This window comes from Monodon monoceros, unplaced genomic scaffold (genome assembly GCF_005190385.1).
Source record: "Monodon monoceros isolate NGI ecotype Baffin Bay Population unplaced genomic scaffold, NGI_Narwhal_1 Super_Scaffold_15, whole genome shotgun sequence".
Lineage (NCBI taxonomy): Eukaryota > Metazoa > Chordata > Mammalia > Artiodactyla > Monodontidae > Monodon > Monodon monoceros.
This window is the reverse complement of record NW_021703771.1, coordinates 16,949,569-16,971,851: the sequence shown is the minus strand read 5'-3', so window position 1 is coordinate 16,971,851 and position 22,283 is coordinate 16,949,569. Positions and strand designations below refer to the sequence as shown.

The window sequence follows — 22,283 nt, the reverse complement described above, 5'->3', positions numbered from 1 at the left end:
GCGGGCTCTCCCGCTGCGGAGCACAGGCTCCGGACGTGCAGGCTCAGCGGCCATGGCTCACGGGCCCAGCTGCTTCGCGGCACGCAGGATCCTCCTGGACCTGGGCACGAACCCGTGTCCCCTGCACTGGCTGGCAGGCGGACTCTCAACCACTGCGCCACCAGGGAAGCTCTCTTTCCCTAATCTTAAAAGAACTGCTTCTAGCATTTCATCATTGGGTGTGATGATGTTGACTTTTGGCGAATCTGTTTGGCAGACTGCATAGTTCCTTTCTTTTTGTTTTAATAAATTTATTTATTTATTTTTGGCTGCGTTGGGTCTTCGTTGCTGTGCGCAGATTTCTCTGGTTGTGGCGAGTGGGGGCTACTCTTCCCTGTGGTGTGCGGGCTTCTCACTGCGGTGGCTTCTCTTGTTGCAGAGCTCGGGCTCTAGGTGCACGGGCTTCAGCAGTTGTGGCATGCGGGCTCAGCAGTTGTGGCTCGCGGGCTCTAGAGTGCAGGCTCAGTAGTTGTGGCGCACGGGCCCAGTTGCTCCACGGCACGTGGGATCCTCCCGGACCAGGGCTTGAACCCACGTCCCCTGCATTGGCAGGCAGACTCCTAACCACTGTGCCACCAGGGAAGCCCCATAGTTCCTTTTTATTCCTAGTTTACTAAGGGTTTTCATCATGAATAGATACTGTGTTTTCCTTAATGATTTCTACATGTATTGTAGAAATATATGGTCATATTTTTTCCTTTAGTCTTTACTTCTGTGAATTGCATTAGAAACAGTCTATTTATATTAAGCCATCGTAGCATTCCTGGGATAAGCCTTGGCCATTCACTTATTAAATTCACAGACGTTTACTGAGTTCCTATTCTAGGGCCCAAAACTCAGATTCTAGGTGCTGGTTATGTGGCTGTGAACACCACCAACAAAGCAAAGACAGCAATACTTGCTTTCATTGAGTTTACAGTTTAGTGGTGGCAAGAGGGAGGCAGAAAATACACAAATATTTATATATGTTATAGTGAATAGAGATATGTACCTAGCAGAAAATAAAACAGAAGAGGGGGTGGGGAAAAAAATTCCAACCCCTTATTCTGAATGAGAAAGCAACAGTGGAGCAATAAACTGAAAGGGGTGAGGTCTGGGACTGTATTATTCCCAGTGGAAGACTGTTGCCCTGTGAGAGAACAGAAAGTATGAGGTGGTGCCTAGTTCAGAGAGACGTAGGTGGGCTGGTGAAGCACATAGTAAAGGGTCTTGCAGTGGTGTGCTGGAAAATGTTCAATGACCTGCTCTCCAGGAAAACCAGACAGACAAAAACATTCTTCCTGATTTGCAGCACTTACTGATTCCTGTGGTGGGAATACTTTCAGCATAGATGATATCAAACTACCAAAGTGAGGTCAACTGGCTTGCAAAATGCCTGGAATGTTAACAATTGCCTCTAGTATATTACTGGGTCTTAGAGACCATTGAAAGGACCTTAGCTCGGACTCAGAGTTGAGATGTGAGGTTATTAGATAGTTCCGAGCAGGGTGTGCCACCTGAAAGAATACAAGAGAATAGTGACAAAAGCCTCACATATAAAAAGTGTGGGCAATTAGGGTCTCAAAAACTTTGTTTTGGAATAATCTCAAACTTGAGAGTAAGTTGCTGTCACCTCTGAATACGTTACTGTGGATTTCCTACACACAAATGAAGACGTTCTCCTACAAAACCAGCATGCAGCACGCAAAATTGGGAAATATGTTACTGCCATCTTATACTCAGACCTTATTCAAGTGTTTCCAGTTGTCTACTTAATATCTGTAATACAAAGGAATCCAGCTCAGCATCATGCATTGCATCCTCATGTGTCCTTCGTTTTTCAATCTGGAAGAGGTCCTCAGTTTCCTTGACTGACACTTTCGAAGATTACAGCCCAGTTATTTTGTAGACTATTCCTCCATTGGTTTTGTCTTATGTTTCCTCAAGATTACGTTCAGGTTATACATCTTTGGCAGGAATGTCACAAAATAGATGCTGTGTTCTCATCGCGTCCTCTCAGGTGGCACATGATTTTGATTTGTTCCGTTCAAGTTCACGTTAACTTTGAGAACTTAAATAGGGTGGTATCTGCCAGGCTTCTCCACCATAAATTGCCCTTTTTTTTCATTATCAATAAGTATTAGTTGTATTAATAATTCTTTTCATTATCAATAAATATTAATTGAGACTGTGTAAATGCCCTGTTCCTCATCATACTTTCCTTTTATTCATTTATTTATTATTATTTTAAATTGAAGTATAGTCATTCATTTATTCATATCAGTATGGACCCATAGCTCTGTTTCATTCAGTGGGTTACTTTTTTTCTCAAATTATAACCAGATATGTTCAGGGGGAGTCCCTTCAACATGATTTCTGTGTTTTTTGGGTTTTTTGTTTGTTTGTTTTGACATTCTTTGATTTCTTCTTTACTTAGTTGCACAGCAAGATATGCCAGGCTCAGGCTCATCTCATTCTTTTCCTGTCCCAGCCCTGGATGTAGTTATTTTTCCAAGGAACCGTGTTTTGTTTCATTTTTGTTCATTTTGTTTTTAAGTGGAAACTGACCTTTAGAAACCAAGATCTGGGCACAGAGTGTACTCATTACTATTGGCGTGTCACTTCTCCCAGACCCACTAGTAGACAGAACTAGAGTGTGTGTGTATGACATGTATTGTGTTTATGTATGCATGTATATGTGTGTGTTTGTAAATATAATACACATACATATGTATCTCTATATATTACTGTATCTAGTTATATGCATTGGAAACCATGACTTCACCCAGGTATTTTAGATTCTAGTCTACCACCATAGGATCCGTTCTGGTTTTCTCCCTTCCCCTCTTTGTAGCTGTTCCCCCACGTTGAGAATCCTGGATTCCATTATCCTCATGACATGTATTTATTTACTTGGTCAGCTCCACTCTATGCAATTAATCTTCCTCTGGCATCCTTTGCCACTTCCCTTCCCTCCACTCACTGTCGACACTCTCCTCACGTGCTTGGGCTCTGTTACGGACTGAATGTTTCTTTTCCCTCAAAATTCATATGTTAGGGCTTCCTTGGTGGCACAGTGGTTGAGAGTCTGCCTGCCGATGCAGGGGACGGGGGTTCGTGCCCCGGTCTGGGAAGATCCCACATGCCGCGGAGCGGCTGGGCCCGTGAGCCATGGCCGCTGAGCCTGCATGTCCGGAGCCTGTGCTCCACAACGGGAGAGGCCACAGCAGTGAGAGGCCCGCGTACCGCTAAAAAAAAAAAATTCATATGTTAAAGTTCTACCCCGTGGTGGTATTAGGAGATGGGGCTTTGGGAGATAATTAAGTTTCAATGAGGTCATGAGTGTGGAGCCACTATGATGGGATTAGTGTCCTTATGGGAAGAGACTTCCTCTCTCTGCCATGTGAGGATACAGTGAGAAGGCAGCCATCTGCAAGCCAGGAAGGGGGTCTTCCCCAAGAACTGCTAGCATCTTGATCTTGGACTTCCCAGCCTCCAGAACTAGGAGAAATAAATGTCCGTTGTTTAAGCCACCCATTGTGTGGTGTTTTGTTATAGGCACCTGAGCAGACTAAGACAGGCTCTGAAACTCCATGCTGAGCCGACCCCCACCTGCTGCTCACATTTCCTCCTTTCTCCTCTTGGAACCTGACGTCCTTGCTGGGTGGCCCTCCTCACCCTGCTGGGTTTCTCATATCTACCCCAGGCCTCAGTGGTTCTTCCACCCTTTTCGAAGATACCTATCTTGCTTTGCCGTATGTAATTGGCTGCATTTTTCAGGAAGAGGAAGAGAGGAAAGGGTGGTATGGCAGAGGTGGGCAGGCAGGGGACTTAGGAACCCAGTGGTTTCCCTTGAGACGCTTCCAAGTGCACAGTCTAGTTTGAAAATCACTGAAGTACCAAACTGAACAAATTGTGTATCTTTAGAGCAGTGGTTGGCAAACTACAGCCTAGGGGCCAGATCTAAGCTACGGCCTGTTTTGTTACAGTCTATGAGCTAAGAATGGATTTTATATTTTTCAAAGGGTCATTAGGAAGAAAAAAAAGTAGACTATGCCTCAGAGACCATATATGGTCTATAAAACCTGAAATGTTTACCATCTGACCTTTTATATAAAAAGTTTTCTGACATCTACTTTGGAGGATTATTATTTCTTAAACATCATTTCTGAAGACTAGACTTTTGACTCAAGAGTTTGAGTCTGTCTTCCCTGGAAAAGACTCAGGTTTGTTTTGTTTTTTTAATAATTTCTTTTTTAAAATTTAATTTAATTTTTAATTTTGGAGGACTTCCCTGGAAGTCCAGTGGTCAGGACTTCCCCTTCCAATGCAAGGGGTGTGGGTTTGATCCCTGGTCATTGGGGAGCTAAGATCCTACATGCCTTGCTGCCAAAAAACCAAAACATAAAACAGAAGCAATATTATAACAAATTCAATAAAGACTTTAAAAGTGGTCCACGTCAAAAAAATTTAAATAAAAAAAAAATTTTGACCACGTTGCACACTTAGTTCCCTGACCAGGGATCGAACCCACGCCCTCAGCAGTGAAAGCGTGGAGTCCTAACCACTGGACCGCCAGGTAAGTCCCAAGACTCAGGTTCTTGATATTCTGTATTGCCAATTAAGGGCAGATCTACACACTTCTAATAGGAACTAGCCAGAAAGTAGTTTTAAAATTTTCTAAGGCAAAAATAGGAGGCCTGACCAAGATTCACACCTGAACACACGGTATGACCTCTCTACTTGGATGACATGCAAGTGGATGGCCCACCTTCTGCACTTCAGTGACACTGAGTGGATGGCCTGCTCTTGCTGTCAGCATTTAAGAGGGGGATCCAGGTGCTTTGCTCCTCTGGTGCAATGCTGAGCATATTTCAGCTTCATAGGAGTATCATCTCTATATGTCTTCATACCCTTCTGTACTTTTGGTGCCTGGTGGACAGCAACTGTGTTTTACTCTATTGCCTGCACCAAGTGATTTGTGTTTGTCGTGGACTGGGTTAGTAAGTCCTTTCATGCCTGGTATTCATACATCACTAGATTGTTTTCTTCATTATTTGTTTATTCTTAAAATCGACAAAGTTTTTCTCCTGTACCTTTTGTTTTATGTAATCCTGGCTTCCTTATCAAAATCCTGTATATCAAATACCAATGCTTTACTCTCATTTACTGTAAGTAAAGTAAAACATTGAAATGCTGGTCTCAGAAACAAGAATATGTCACTAACTCATCCATTCATTATTCACATAACATTTACTTAGTGCTTGGCCTAGGAGAGTCGCTGCCCCCCTCCACGTGCTTCCATAGTCCCCTGTATTATGAATAAGTGCAACATAGTTTTAATGCTCCCTTGATCATTCCTGTTTACTAGCCTGTCCCCTGCTTGGGGGTGTGGGGTGCAGAGGAAATATCTTGTTAATCATTGTATTTCCAGTACTTGGCACATGGTAGAACTCAAAAAAGGTGTGTTGAGTGAGTGAATGAAGGTCGAAATCATGCTAGGATCAAGGGACGCAAAGGTGAATAAGCCACCGTCTTACGCTGCCTTGTTGAATTCTCTGGCCAAAAATACTTTGATGGGGCTTCCCTGGCGGCGCAGTGGTTAAGAGTCCGCCTGCCGATGCAGAGGACGCGGGTTCGTGCCCCGGTCCGGATAGATCCCACATGCTGCGGAGCGGCTGGGCCCGTGAGCCATGGCCGCTGAGCCTGCGGGTCCGGAGCCTGTGCTCCGCAGCGGGAGAGGCCACAGAAGTGAGAGGCCCGCGTACCGCAAAAAAAACCCAACTTCGATGAGCAAGTGCCTGGTGCATGACAGACTAGCATTCCATTGTGCTGGTTTGCAGAAGCTGAAGTCAGGGAGACCGGTGGGAGGGAAGAGTCGGGGTGGGGAAGCGAAGTGGCAGGCTGTGCGGCAGATCCTGGAGCAGCCCAGGGGTAGGTCCGGGCTGGAGTTGATGGAGGAAGCACTGGGGTAGAGGAGAGAGTCGGCACTCAGGATCATTGGCAGTGGGGAAGAGTACATGCTTAAAAATGCATCGTTACCATAAAAAAAAGAAGCAAGAATGAAAAATATGTCTCTGAACTTTCATGTTAACGGTGACAGCGAAAAGTACTCTCTGACCTCATCTAAACCTAGTATAGATTAGTTTCCTTTACGATAAGTTCACTGCTGTTTTTCCACGGCAGTGACTAAATTCAGGGCCCTTATTGAAGAGGAACAGAGAGCTCCTTGGCCGTTTTTGTTTCTTTCATAATGTGGCTTTCATCAATGAGAAATAATTTCTTGTGTGTTATTTTTAATTCCCAGCGTTCCAGACGAAGGAGGTCTGCCCATGGATGTTTGCATAACGCCGACCTCGCTCCAGATGAAAAGCCCTGGCGGCTGCACGGAGCTCTGGCTGCCAGCAGGGGTCAGGCTTGTCCCGTCCTCCTGCCGTGGGCTGCGGCACGTGGCCGGGGACGGGCTGCACCTGCGGCTGCAGGCGCGGGCGGAATTCTGCACAAGTGAGTAGTGCTGGCGGTCCTGTTTCTGCATTTGCTTTTTCATTATAAATCAAAGGTGATTCTTTTTTTTTTCCTTTGAAAGGTTGAACTTTTTCCAGGTGAAAATCACGGCTTATCAGCTGCATAGAATGTGCTGCGGGTCCAGAAGATGTATGTTTTTTGCCAGCTCTGCCCATTATTAGCTGCATGCAATTGAACATGTTACTTAACCTTTCTGAGGCTTTGTTTCTTTGGGGTTTTTTTAAGTGTTTTATTTTGTTTTCCTAATAGCCTGCACTTTTTTTTTTAGAGCAGTTTTAGGTTCACAGCAAAATTGAACAGAAGGTAAAGAGATTTCCCTCATACTCCCTGCTTTGTTTCTTTAATTGTAAAAAACCTGGCTCACAGAGTTGATAGGAGGATGAAATCAGATGGCAATCGTGCAAGACCTGGTTGATATTAAAGCATTACGTAGAAACATTCATTCAACAAATATTAGCTCATTGATCTAGGTGCTGGGGTACAGAAGTGGGCAAGCTAGGAAGGTCTCTGCCCTCATGGGGCTTAAGATTCTAATCAGTGGGAACAGGTAATGAACACACAAGTTGTTTGGATACAGAGGTAAGTGCTGTGGGCAAAGTAAAGCAGAGTAATGGGATAGGGCGTGACTAGGGGCAGATGAGGGTCAGGGAAGGCCACTCTGAGAAAGCAGTGTTTGACCAGAGAACTGAATGATGGAAATGATCGCATCCATTAGGGACATTTAATTAATTTATTTATTTAATTTATTTATTTTTGGCTGCGTTGGGTCTTCATTCCTGTGCGCGGGCTTTCTCTAGTTGCGGCTAGCGAGGGCTACTCTTCGTTGTGGTACATGGGCTTCTCATTGTCGTGGCTTCTCTTGTTGTGGAGCACGGGCTCTAGGCGCGCGGGTTGAGTAGTTGTGGCACACGGGGTTAGTTGCTCCACGGCATGTGGGATCTTCCCGGACCAGGGCTCGAACCCGTGTCCCCTGAATTGGCAGGCAGATTCTTAACCACTGTGCCACCAGGGAAGTCCGGGACATTTCTAACTAGAGGGAACAATACATACAGATTCTGAAATTGAGTTTGATGCATCATTTGACTTTGATTGTTGCTATGCCTGTGATACTTCCAATATTTTGTTGTTGGCACATTGATTCAGAAAGGCAGTAGAAATGTTTCTCGCAATAATTTATCGAATGACCTCACTGGTTCATTGCCTCTTTGCCATGTGAATGATATGCTTCGGAGGATTAAAAATGATGTAAAAAGGGGAAACGGAGGCTGTAACAGCTGGATGTGATACTCGTTCTCAGAGAAGGATTATAGTTCTTATAGAAGCACTTGATTTCCCTGTTGCCTCATGGATGCGAAGCCTTTCATCTGCATTTCTCCATGCAGCCCCAAGGGCGGTCAACAGGATTGTACTGAAGAGCTGTTTAGGAGTTGTCAGGTGTTCCCTCGCATCTCTATCCTGGCTTTTGAAAGGAAAGAGAAGTAGAGGGAGCTCCGTTCCTTTTTTGTTGGAGACTGATTGTGCTTAAGTGCTGGATTAGTGAATAACTAGTCTGAGTTGATCAGGGTTGGTTTGAGGAAAGAAATGTCCTGGGGCTGAAGTGGCATAGGATAAACCTAAGAATGACTGTTGGAATAACCATGGAAAGAAAAATGGGGCCATCAAGATGGGAGATAGACGCTCTGAGGGTACCACATGATGGGCAGGGGAAGTGTTGTTTCAGGGAAGAAGCCTTGGGAGTCTGGCTCCTGTGATGTCATCACCTGTCTTTAGCGATGATGAACAGTACCCAGAGCAGGAATCTTGGGTCACATCAGGAAACTGGAGAAAGGCAGGCGTGAAAGCCACAGTGGAGCGTTTTCAGATCTTCTGCTAGTTTTCTGGGACCATGATTTTAGGTCCTATAATGAGGAGGTACGGAGACCTTCCAGAGACAGAATTGGTATGTTGCCTACCCATATTCTGTAACAGTTAAATAGCAAAACTTGAGCCATTTTTAAAAATTTAAATCAGCAAACATTACCGTCTAGTTTTAACTGTTGGAAAAAATAAATTGCTGTGTGTTGGTTTGCATCTGTTGTTGGCATTCATGGGTCTCCAATTTCTTTACATTTTTAACACATATTTTACGCAACAGTCTGAAAAGGAAAAACATTCGAAGCCCTGTTCTGCAGTGCATGAAGGGGTATGCAAAATAGATTCCTCAGTATTTAATTGCTTTCGTGCTTTCCGCATAATAGGTGGTGAATAAATATTTGCCGAATGAATAAATATCAAATAGGTGCATACTGATGTAAACTTGAATCAAAATCTGTGGTAGGAAGCGAGTCTTAACATTTATAGCATTCAATCTGTGTTTCAGGGTTTTTACAAAGTTGACTTTTCAACTATAAGGATGCTCTTTTAAGGACTACAGTAGACATACTGTTACACTGTTTTGAATGCATAGGTCAGACGTAACCTTTGACCCAGAACTGGCTGCAGTAAAATCTGATGTAGTACCAGCATTGGATTCATCCCCAGGTGGCAGCGCTTCCCAGGATGCCCCTGGATCAGAAGGTTCTGACTTGAACCTGAGCCTGCATCATGCTGGGTGAGCAGCAGAGGGCAGTGTGTCACTGAAAATTTGTTTATTGGTTCTGAAAAGAACATTTTGGATGTCTTACCCAGGTCTACTTATTATCTGCTCAGAGCTAAAGAATACTGTTTGTTTCACTTTAGTGCTACAGGGCAGTCCTAGAAATTAAACAGAAGAATTTTTAACTCTAAGGCTTAAACTTGCTCACATCAATTTTTTTAAATCTTAGAATATAAAGTAACATAAGCCAAATTCAAATTGCTTGATTCTAATGGATATAACCTCATTTCTTCAGACTTTTTTTTAATAGACAAATATTTTTGTAGGTTTGGATTTTGTTTTTTGGGCTTTTTTGGAAATGAAAGTTTCCTTCATGAATGAAATAATGGAAACTAAGGAAACATACTGTCTTATACTGCTCTTTCATATACTATGGGAAATATATGTTTTCCCACAGCTTTAATCAGAAATTGAGTTTCACTCTTGGAAGATGGAACTCTTCTTAGGAGCCGTTTCATTCCCCGGGACCTGCCCAATAAAGACCAATTTCAAGATTGATTTTGTTTGTACGTACTGGTAAGATGCCAGAGCGGACATCAACCTCGTTTCAATCGAATTAAATTTAAGAAGTCTGTTTACCAGCAGTCACAGTGATGAAAAACTGTCCCTAAGCATAGCAGAGGAAATAGCTCCTTTTCTCTCATCCTTAATGTTGGTATTTGCAGAATGAGAGAAATAACGAGTTATCTATGTGACACAGATCATTTAGGGCAATACCTAACTCTGAAACATGTAGCAAAATCTGCTTTTGAAAACACTTCCCAATATTTGCTTCTGCTTGAGTCATCAGATAATACTAACTAAATGGGTACTTCTGGGTAGATCATAAACAGTGCTTATTGGTGGTAATTTATTGCGGCTCTTAAACTCTTAAGTATGTTAATGGATTTGTCCCAAACCGCTAAGATTTGCCGTTTCCTTGATTTCCTCTAGAACTGATCTCAGTGTTTAATCAACGCTCCCAAGCCCAAGAATGTTGCACGTTTTATTGCCAGTCCTGCGGTGAAATCATCATGAGGAACAGGTAAGGAACACAGTCAACACTGGTTCATCCTGTGCCTGGCAGTGGCTTTTCTCTTTTTCTATCAGAATCTTTGAAGGAACTGCCAAGGGAGCAGTCTGCGGCCTTCAAATGAGAGCCACATTGAACCAGACCAGCCCCCAAATGCTCCAGCAATCACGGAGCAGCTAGATTTTCTCCAGCTGACAAAGGGGAACAGTAGGATGCTGGCTTTGAGGGAGGAAGGCTTATCTTGGTGGAATAGCCTGTAGAGATAGGCCCCTCTCCTCTGAAAACAGACACGGCATCTGTCACACGTTTTAGCCATCATCCTGGTGAATGAACTTCTTCCACATTAAGTGAATTTTCTAAATAACAGAAGGTTTTGCAGCACAATTTTGTACTTGAACTATTTCTATTAGTGCCTTTCTAAAATCCATTTCCTGTTTCCCTGCTTATTAAAACAGCATATAAAGCACAAACCAACCTTCTCTTGATGCTTAGGTTAATGCTGTAACCTGCCTTCGAGGTGTGCTGTGATTACCCCATTGAGATGGGAAGGGCCCTTTGCTGTATTCTTTGTATTCCCATGTTGTCTCTTTTAATTATTTTTCCATCCTCTCCTCCTGTCAGCCTCTTTGTTTCCTGGGCACAAACCCTGCTCTCTGAATTTTCTAATCACTCATAGGCTGGAAAGACAGAGCAAACCCTTATTATCGTTAACGATATTTTTTTTACTTTATTTGTTTTTGGCTGAGTTGGGTCTTCGTTGCTGCTCGCAGGCTTTCTCTAGTTGCGGCGAGCAAGGGTTACTCTTCGTTGCAGTGCGCGGGCTTCTCATTGCGGTGGCTTCTCTTGTTGTGGAACACGGGCTCTAGGTGCGCACAGGCTTCAGTAGTTGTGGCTCACGGGCTCCAGAGCGCAGGCTCAGTAGTTGTGGCACGCAGGCTCAGTAGTTGTGGCTTACGGGCTTAGTTGCTCCGTGGTATGTGGGATCTTCCCAGACCAGGGCTTGAACCCGTGTCCTCTGCCTTGGCAGGCGGATTCTTAACCACTGCGCCACCAGGGAAGTCCCTGTTGACAATATTTAAAGGAAGAATTTCGAGCTCTTCGTTGGACGGGTTTCCTTGGAGACTTACATGAGACCCCTCCTCCTCCAGTGTTCCAGGTCTCCATGGAGGGATTCAGCAGATCTCTGCTGGGAGCCTTTCCTGAACCCTGGGCTGGTTTATGTGCTCCTCGGAGGTTTATTCACCTGTCTTCCCGCTTAAACTGTAGGCTTCGGGTGCGGGATAGTCCTACGCATATTACTCCTCACTCATATTTAGGGCGCAGTGTTGTGTAGCGGCTGGTAATACAGACCCGGAAGCCAGCCTGTCTGTGTTTGTGTCCACCAGTTACTAGCTGTGACCCTGGGGAAGTTACTTAACCACTCTGTGCCTTCATTTTTTTTTAAATTATTACAAAAATATAGATAACAATAAGAGCTACCCCCATAGGGTTTGGGGGAGGAGCGAATGAGTGTAACTGGTAAGCATTCAGTATGTGATAGCTCCTGCTGTAATTCTTACTCTTATCACCATCTTCATCATCACCGCCCCCAGCAGCAGGCTCGCTGCCCGAGGAAGAGTGCATTCTTTATAAATTCTTGCCGGGTTGACTCGAGTAAACGTTAGGGTGCTTAGCACAGGCTCTGGACGCACAGGCTCAGTGGCCATGGCTCACGGGCCCAGCCTCTCCGCGGCATGTGGGATCTTCCCGGACCGGGGCATGAACCCATGTCCCCTGCATTGGCAGGCGGACTCTCAACCACTGCGCCACCAGGGAAGCCCCATCAGCCTCTCTTGCTTGCTCTCTGATTCCTGGCAGCATCCCGGGTAGATGAGATCGTGGAAAGTTATGCTGGTGTAAGTGGGGGGCTTGTGAGCAGGGCACCCTCTGAGTGATTATCTTGGGGAAGCCACGGGGTGACTCTGAATCTGCAGGGGAGGGAGAACGTCCTCACTCAGGTTCCCTAAGGCTGAGGTGGCCACACTGTCAGGGATAGGCCCGCTTGAGCCTGGAAGGTCCAAGGTCCAGAGCATCCCAGGTTACCCTGGAGTTTAACCAGGACAGTTTTCCTTCTCTCAGTCTATTTCTGGCTTTAGTTTAACTCTCAGACGCAGTTTCTGAAACATGTGTGCCTCTACAACAGCGAGAGACCTGGAAGTCACAGAGGAGCGAGTTTACTAGAGTAACGGACTTCCCTGGTGTGCTTGGACTGAAGGATGCGCTCGTTCATCATTGGCTGATACTGCATCTTCTGTTTGGTGTCAGTCCTGTTTACGACCGTGGACTTGCGAGCTCGGAGGGCTTAGAGGCTGACACTGGAAGGCTGTACACGCTCTCCCGAATCCTGCCCTTTGGGAGGCCGTGGGGTGAGAGGCAGAGCGGGAGAACGGGACCTGGGTTTGAACTCCAGCTTTACCGTCACAGGCTGGGGAACTTTGTCCACGTCACCTCAGCTTCTTCTTATGTAGATGTTAAGACAGCCTAGTTTCCTAACTTGTGAAGAGGATAAACGCTCTTACCTTTAAGGCTGTAACATATATAATAGTAAAGACTCGACAAGCTCTTTTTAGTTGGCTCTACAGCCTCCTTCCACCCCCTTTTCCATAATTGGCCTTATTGGCAAGCTAGCAGATTATCTAGTACAGTGTTTCAGGCCTTTTTGATTCAGGACTCCGTATTTTTGAGGGGTGCCAGGGAAATGACCCCCTCTCTCCCTTTTTCTTTGCGAGAAGGTCCACAGTGGATGTGACTTACGCCTTGCTCACTTCACAAGGCTTCCCTGGACGCCTTTGCCTATCACACATGTGCTCCTGGCACCTGGGGGCCTCTTGAGCAATGCGGAGAAATCCTTAGTAGGCAACAGAAGGCTTTGCTTCCATTTCACTCTTAGGCAGCAGGCCCCGTGGCTCTCTGTTTGATGGAAAGACATGCTTCCTCCTGTGTCTGCACAAGGATATCATGCTGACTGTTTGCATCAAGCCCAGTGGTCTTCTCATTTCTCCCTCAGTTACCTGTGCCACGCAGGTGGTAAGGACATCTGTGCTTGTTGAGTAGAAAGTAAAACCAAAGGTACTTCAAAGGAGGCTTGTATGTGCTGTAATCAACTCATTGTCGGCATCCTTTTCAGGAAGGCATCTTGGAATAGGGTGGTTTGTCTTAGCAGGAGCTCTTGTATTGGGAGCAATGGAGCCGAGTTAAGATCTGCTTACCGGCCAGCCTTTCTATCTGGGAACAAGTCACTTTGATTCTCAGTTTCCTCACGGGCACAATTCGGAGGTTCAATTAGGTAGACCTGTAAGAGTCCTGCCAGCATGAAAATTCTGTGCTTAGTCAACCAGAAAAATTGCACCTTGAGTTCTGTGAATCATGATTATTTGGATAGTGCAAGACTAATGCTTGTTACTTTTTTTTTTTAATGAAAAAGATTCTTGTCAAGCAAATTATAGGTGCAGAAGACTGTTTAACCTATTAAGACTCATTAATGGCTTTTAATACTTACTAGCACCGGGGTGCATGAAATCTGCTAATTACAGCAGTCTTTTTTCTTCATTCAGAATCACACGTTCCTAGCCATTTGTTTGGTTGTTTGAAAATAATGCCTTGTTTCTTTACAATAAAATTCTCCAATTTGCATTCTTACCAGTTCAGCAGAGTTTTTCTGTAAAAATTGTCCAAACATATACAATTTTTGATCATTCTCTTGTTAACAGTCCCTAATATCAAGCAACAATAATAATAAAATTTAGTTCGTTGGGATCAGTCTCAGAAATAGCTAAATGGTCGTTGTGTTTGGAATTTGTTATGTCTTTTAGAAATAAATTCATGTCAGACTTGAATTATATCGGTTGGCCAAACAGACTTTGAAACATCAGCCTGATTTTCAGTCGTTTGAGAGGTCTCCCAAGGTCTCTGGAAAGGCCCTCCCGGTTCCACCTGCACCAGCAGAGCTGGGTGTCAGCCCAGCAACTATGAGGGCGTTGAAACTCTAGCAGGTAACAAGCAGAATGGACTTAACGGAAACATAAGAGATGTCAGAATATCCAACTAGTTGATTGGTCCATTTGACAGACCAGCTATTATCGTAGTCTGAAAACAACTACTCCTATGAATAGTCACTTTTCTGTGAAAGAGAACAAAGAGGTGAAAAGAGAGGATAGGCACACACTGAATTATTGGTAACATTGTACAGACTTTTGGAATAAATAATAATGCCAGCTTATCTATATTCTAGTGGCTATATTTTGAGCTTTAGATATTTGATCTTTTTCTTAAAATTCTTATTGCCCACTTGGTTCTAATCCAATGTGAAATCTCTGTATTACCGTTGTTAATATCACTGATTAATGGTTGATTTTAAAGTTAAGGCATTTCATTTTCTTGTCTGTGTTTAAGTTTTAAATAAACACCATCAATCAATAACATTTATTAAAGTTGTGCATTTTAAAATGTAGTAAAATGGATACTCTTAGGCGTTAGTGGTGGATCTTTAAATCGATCATTTTTTTTCTGAAGGCAATTTGGCAATATGAACTAAAAGACTAAAAATTGTTTATACTCATTGACCAAGTTTAAAAAAATAAATTAAACAAAATTGTGCATTTTAAGTTTTTTCCCCCAAAGCTTATGCTTAAGATACGTTAAAAATAACTAAAACATTTTAATTAATTAAAAGCATGTGTTGCTGTTCATCATAGAATCTTAAGCTGAGAGAATGTTCAAGAAATCACTTCACTCTTTCTCTGAGCTTCAGCAGGTTTTTACGTAAAAACTACCTTGAAAAAAATGTGGTATCTATTTTCTTTTGAAAGTTCTCTTGGGAAGTAGATCATATCAAAGTTTCAGGGTTTTCGATAGATACACTTTCAGGAGAGCTGTGATTAAAATACATCTTTTGTTCTTAAAGGTTTTATGGTGTTTCAAAACATCAGAAAATTTCTTTCGGCTGTAAAAACACTTTTATCTTTGCAATGACTTGTGAATTAGGCTCTTTCTTGCTCGATGTCTTACGTAGATAGCTATGGGGTATAGTATAGCTTTTATTCACCGTGATACAGGGTCAAGTTAAGTCTGCAGTATCACGTTGTGTGCGAATGTGCATCAACGCTCCCAGATCTCTCTAAGTCTCAGTGCAGTTTCATTTCTGATCATGTACGAGGTTTTGACGTTGCTGCCTTTGACACTGTATTGAGCATCTGTTTATTGGCTCTACATGCAAAATGTCAAGGGACAGAGAATCTTAGTGATGGAGAAGATCTAGGAGCCTGTTTAGGCCCAACTCTTACTCTAAACAGGCACCTTTGTTTGTCTTCCTCCTAATCTTTGTAAAAATTCAAATCTGACCTATCACTCCCGCACCTTAAATTCTGTGATGCTCCCCAACTACCTGTAGAACCAAGTTCCCGCCCCTTAGGTTGACGTGTCACACCCCATGTAGTCTGTACCATCCCACCTTCCCTGTCCCCTTTACTGACGTTCTGTGTTACCAGGAGAGGGAATATATTCCAAGGGAGAGAGTTAGTTTAGAGTCTGGAAGACCTGGGCTGTGATCCTGCCTTTCTTCATCAGCTCTGACTCTGTGAACTTGTAGAGATTATTTAACATTTCTGAGCCTCCCTTTCCTTCTCTGTAACAGGGGAATGGAAATTCTCATCTCACAAAGTTGTAGTAAGCATTACATGGAATAAGGTGTGGGTGGTGCCCACCTGACGTTTTCTTAAGTTCAGCTAAATGTGCGGACTCACAGCACTACCACCAGCCACGTTTCTCGCCTTCGGGGCAGTGGCAGGAGTTCCCCTCAGCAGAGGACCTGCAGCAGTTCAAGCAAATGGCAGGTCACATACCCCTCTGGGGACTCTTGTCTCCCCATGTGACACGGTTCCAGGTACAAAGTGCAAGATTCATATCTGGCAGGTGCAGGAGCTACCCGGAGAAGAAGCCTCATGCCCTAAACAGCCAATAGCTGTTGTGATAATCCTTTGGCATAGTTTCTAGGGTTCCCCACGAAGCCCTACATTCAGGGAAGTTTAAAGCACGGCATCCTCATCTAATATTTACAGCTCATTCAAACTTCTTCCTAGTCCAGATGCAATAGACCAATCAAGGATCATTTTTACCATAGTCAGTGTTGCCTAGCAATGTAATCAATGCCTACCATCTACCTGGCTTCCAGGGTAACAGGTCTAGGTGGTTAAGCCAAAGGTCGGATTCTCAAGCAAAGGAAAATATTTGTTAACCCTTTCATCCGAGTATGCTGCAGACACAACCAGGGGCCTCACATGTTATAGTTATCAACGCTCCTTTATTTAAGAGCTTACACTATGAGTCAGGCACTGTGCCTGACACTGGGACTCCAGTGGCAAGTTAAACATATATGGTGCCTGTCTTCATATTGTTTCCTACACCTGTGATGCCCTTAGTTCCTTTCAATGCCTGGAGAACTCCTATTCATCCTTCAAAGGTCTGCTCAGATGTTACCTCTTCTCTGGAGTCCAGCGGCACTCTACTTCCCTAGCACTTTGTACATATTGCCCTGAATTCATGGATTGGTTTTGCGAGTCCATGAATCCCCTAAAGTAATATGCAGATTTTGTGTGCAGGTGGGAATGTATGTTTGAAGAAAGGGGCTAACACTTTCATCGGATTTTCAAAGGGGTCTGAGCCATCGCCTCCCTTTCCCCCCTCAACTCCCAAGCATTTAGAACTGCTGCTCTGTTATGAGCATTTATTATATTCTGGTTTTGGTATTTGTTCATAGATGTATGTTTCCCACTAGAATGTGAATACCTTGACAAAGGGACTATATGTACTAATATTTTGTGTCAGCAGAACGCCTGACTCCTAGTAGTAGACTTTTAGAAAGTATATGTTGAAAGAATCGATTCTTAATCTCTTAATAGACTCAGCAATCTGAATGATGGTAGTGGTACAGCATTTCCTAATTTAAAAGGGAATGTTCTTGCTTCTAGTAAACTAAAATCAGCCTTTCTTGTTCCTACTTCTGTCCTCTGGAGTGAAAATTAAATGTCTACCCTCTTCCATGTTGTAATTGCCCTTTTATGAGACTCAGAGTTGATTGGGGAAATCAAAGAAAAAGGGTTCATGGGAGGGAATCATTTAAAAATGATACATTTACATCTTAAATATTTTCATTTAAAACATGGCAAATGTACATTAACGTACTAGTATTTTAGTATGGAACTAATATCTTTTTGTTGAATATGAGTCTGCTGCTGTGGACTCTTAGCTTTCTTCACTTATGCCATCCTAAATTCATTATCCAGAGTTTCCAGTTTAGGTTTCTTTAAAGTGGAATGAGAAGTTAGACACTGAAGCAGTCTGATTGCAGAATTCTTCTAGATTTTTATTCTTTTTCCCTCGCCTCAGTTTTTTTTATAGTTGTATCTCCCACATTCCACCAGTGATTTTGTTTTTTAATAACTGAGTTTCCTCTACTCTGAAATGTTTAGTTTTCAGAGGAATAGCAACTCATATTTCCTTGGTTTACATGTTTGATTAAATTATGTAACTAAAATAACATGTAACAAACTAACGTGTTGGATTAAATTATGTAACTAAAAAAAACATGCATAAGTGGCATACACAGGTCTGTGATCAAATACAGTTGATCCTTAGCAGGCAAATGGTCCAGTCGATTGGAGCAGAAGCGAGCAAGCATTCAGGGTGCTTTAAGCTTTCATGATATTCAAAGGCATTAGGAAGACCAGAAGCATGTTTGTATTCTGGTTGTTTTTTTTGCGGGGGGATAAATTATTTTGAAATATCCTCATCATCCTGCCCACATTTCTTCTCCCCTTAGACCAATTTAGATTAAAATAGAGGTAAATTTAGATTAAATCTTCCCAATTTAGATTAAAATAGAGGTAAACCATGGAAAACTCTCAGGTGTCTATATTTCTACAGGAAAAAAATGAAACCATTAAAACAAAAGCTGGGAGCAAGTATAAGGGGCTACTTAATTATAAGGATGTTCTAAGCATAAATAATAATGACAGAGTGGAGCTTAATTTCTCTTCCCTTGAGTGTGGCCTGGATTTAATGACTCACTTCCGAACAATAGAGTGTGCAAAGGCAGAAATAGGAGCTCTGCTAGTGGAGGAACCTTGCAGATGCCACCTTAACCGAGTGATCAAGGTTGACATCCCCAGGAATAAGTCATATTGATACAGTGTCTTCTCTGGGTTTGGTGTGATGAGAAGTCACCTCAGTGGTAGACATCCCCCAAACCCATAGTCTCAGTCTAATCTTGAGAAAATACCAGACAAACTCAAGTGAGGGATATTCTGTAAAATACCTGGCCAGTGCTTTTCAAAAACCTCAAGGTCCTGAAAAACAACGAAAGACTGCCACAGAGCAGAGGAGATGAGGGAAACATGATGACTAAATGCAGTGTGTTGTGAATTGGATCCTGGAACAGAAAAAGAGGACTTTAGTGGAAAGTAGTTTTGACAAATCCTCCCTGGTTATGTAAGATGTTAACATTAGGGAGAGCTGGGTGAAGTATATATGAGAACTATTTGTACCACCTTTGTAACTTTCCTGTAAACGTAAAATTACACCAAAATAGAAAGTTTATAGAAAATAGTAATGAGAGAAATCACAGAAGAAAGGGTTGGATGATTTGAAATTTAAGACACGTTAGTCAAATTAGAGGCAGTAACACTGGAAAAATATTTGTCCCAGATTTTAGACAAAGGACTGATATTCTTAATATAGAATATACTTGTACAATTTAATAAGAACATACTAACATCTCACTGGAAAATGGCCATTGATCATAATTCACAGAAGAAACACTGTGGCGAATAAATATGACAGCCAGTTCAGTCTCACCAGTAATTAAGGAATTGCCAGTTACAGCAGTATTGAGAACATTTTCACCAATTACATGGAAAAATGATAGTATTCAATTCTGAAAAAAGGAAGTGGAAGAATTATAGATTGGTACAGCCTTTCTGGAAAGCAGTTTGTCAATATAGGAATTGAGTTTAAAAAAGATGCACATTGGGACTTCCCTCGTGGCGCAGTGGTTAAGAATCTGCCTGCCAATGCAGGGGACACGGGTTCGAGCCCTGGTCCGGGAGGATCCCACATGCCATGGAGCAACTAAGCCCATGCGCCACAACTACTGAGCCCGCGTGCCACAGCTACTGAAGCCCGCACGCCTAGAGCCCATCCTCTGCAACAAGAGAAGCCACCGCGGTGAGAAGCCACGCACCACAACGAAGAGTAGCCCCTGCTCACCGCAACTAGAGAAAGCCCGCGCCTAGCAACAAAGAACCAATGAAGAACCAACGCAGCCAAAAATAAATTAATTAATTAATTTTTAAAAATGTGCATCATTTGTGCTTGTAATGTCACACTTACAAGATTTCTTTCCCAGGGAAATAATCAGATCTGTATACAAATTTTCTAGGACTGTTGATCACAGGGTTGTTGATGATGAAATACTCAAAACCCAAGTATCTAACAGTGAGGGAATGACCTAAAAAGTTTTGGCATACCTATGGAATAGAATGGAGTCATTAAGTATCATGACATAGATAAATAAAACAATGAAAGCAAGATACAGTTTGTGTATTTCCTCTGATCCCAGACTGTGTGCCTGTGTACAGCTGTCTCTCTTGAAAGGCTGGCAGAGAAATACAGTCATGTAAAAAAATAGCTACCTGACCTTGGGTGGTAAAGAAAGGATTTTTTAAAAAAATTTTATTGGAGTATAGTTGATTTACAGTGTTGTGTTAGTTTCAGGTGTACAGCAAGGCGAATCAGTTATACATATACATATATCCACTCTTTTTTTAGAATCTTTTCCCATATAGGCCATTACAGAGTATTGAGTGGAGTTCCCTGTGCTATACAGTAGGCCCTTATTAGTTATCTGTTTTATATGTAGTAGTGTGTGTATGTCAATCCTAGTCTCCCAATTTATCCCTCCCCCCTCTTATGATAACCATAAGTTTGTTTTCTACATCTACTTCTGTTTTGTAAATAAGTTCATTTGTGCCCTTTTAAAAATTTATTTATTTATTTATTTAATTAATTTTTTTTTTCGGTACGCAGGCGTCTCACTGCTGTGGCCTTTCGCGTTGCGGAGCACAGGCTCCAGATGCGCAGGCTCAGCGGCCATGGCTCACGGGCCCAGCCGCTCCGCGGCATGTGGGATCTTCCCGGACCGGGGCATGAACCCGTGTCCCCTGCATCGGCAGGTAGACTCTCAACCACTGCGCCACCAGGGAAGCCCTGTGACCTTGTTTTTAGATTCCACACATAAGCGATATCATATGATATTTGTCTTAGGAATAAGTGAAGTAAGTCTGACTTACTTCACTCAGTATGACAATCTCTAGGTCTATCCAAGGATGGTTTTTATTTGCTTTATACCTCCCTGCGTTTTCAAAATTGTCTATAGTGAGTATATGTTACTGGTGCCATCAGGGGAAAAAATAACACTGCAAGAAATGTGGGTAATGAGTTTCTTTCATCCTTTGTGCTGATTTAATTAAGAGCATGTCACAGTTCCATTTTGTCCTGTAAAACATTGTTTTCCTCTCTCCACTAGGAAGCTCCTCAGGGTGCTCCCCCTGCCACACGAAAACTGGGGTGCTCTGGTTGACGAGTGGTGCTGTCACCCCAACCCCTTTGCTAATAAGCCACTTCATCCACAAGAGAATGACTGTTTCACTGGAGACTGTTTCTTCTTGGTGAATTTAAGACGTGATTTACAGCAGCCGAGACCTGAAGTAGCCCCAGTGGAGACGCGCTGTCTTTCTTCTGAGAACCATTTAAAAATGGTAATATATCTTTCAAATTAAATGCTCATTTAGAGGTTGGTTTAGAAACTGCTTTCTCCAATCTTTTCTTCATTCAGGGCATGTGACAGACAGTTCTAAAGACCAAAATCCATGATTTTCAGTTGCCTTAATCATCCAGCTCTGCTCTTTTGTTATGGAAAAAGCATGTGGCGGCCTTAAACCAAAACAGTCAACGGGGGGTGGGGGGTGGGCGGGGCAGGGGGAGGTGGCAGGAGGAAGAAGGGGAAGAGGAGTTCTTCCCGCATAGACTTGGGAGTGTTACCGTTTTACAAACCAAAATGCCCTCCTTCCTTGCTTTTAGGACAATATTCCATAATCCACGTACATTTTATCCCCACAGTCTGATTTACGTTAAATGGGTTCTTTGCCTTCAGGATGCGTACTGTCCTGATAGGTCCAGGTATTTTCCTGTATCTTCCCATAGTCTAGACTTCTGCTGGTGTCATACAATCAGATGTCATCAAGGCAAAAGGGGGACTGGAGGAGCCCAAGCACGGAAATAAAGCTCTGGCTGCAGGTTCCAAGTTGACGCTTAACGAGCGAGGTCAGGCAGCTCCTGCACTCAAAGTTGCTGGAAGGGGAAGGCACTGCGGAGAACAGGTGGTTTACCTTATTTTAAAAGAAAATCAGTGCCATTGACTTGGCCCTTGTGAGAAATCATTCCCTGGATGGCAAGTCAATACTGATGTGATTTAAAAAGTTAAGAAAATCATTGCCAGAGAACCTTCATTTTAACATCTGATTATTGGTAGGAACAAAAGCATTGTGTGTTAAATTTCATTTAGAACACATTTAATTTTTGTAATGAGAACTGAGCCACTCTAGGAAACACGCAGCAGTCCGCAGCCCTTAGGTTGTCAGCTAGTTTATGGAACTATTTTCTAACTTGCGGGAGATTAAGGAGGTTTGTCAAATATCGAGGTTAAGCTGTTATCTGTTTAAATTTTTTAAGTATCTCATCTTTCACCATAAACACAAATCCCTTTACCTTTAGGTTTATTTAAAAGTATAGTACTTTACTGTCTCTAGCTGTCCTCCTCTCCCCCAACTCTTTCTCTGTATGTATCTTTACCTTTAGTAAAATCATAACCATTCATATTTCCTTTGATCTCCACTGCTTTTCAGTGTGTATATGTGTGTGTGTATTAGATAATATATATTAGATAAAATGTATGTATATATTCTAATGTGTATATATAAATATGTATAAGAATCCCCCCCC

General features: G+C 42.9%; 1 protein-coding gene across 3 annotated transcripts in view; it reads left to right on the top strand.

Moving 5' to 3' along the window:
- The window catches only part of UBE3D (ubiquitin protein ligase E3D), a 155,585-nt gene that overhangs the window by 2,852 nt on the left and 130,450 nt on the right, over positions 1–22,283 (top strand). Inside the window, exons 2-4 of one of the 3 annotated variants that reach the window (XM_029224005.1) lie at positions 6,326–6,522; positions 10,112–10,202; positions 20,809–21,040. In XM_029224005.1, coding sequence (XP_029079838.1) covers positions 6,326–6,522; positions 10,112–10,202; positions 20,809–21,040 — 520 coding nt within the window. Of the gene's footprint in view, positions 1–6,325; positions 6,523–10,111; positions 10,203–20,808; positions 21,041–22,283 lie in introns of those variants that run through there. The other 2 variants (XM_029224004.1, XM_029224006.1) reach the window with 2 other exon arrangements.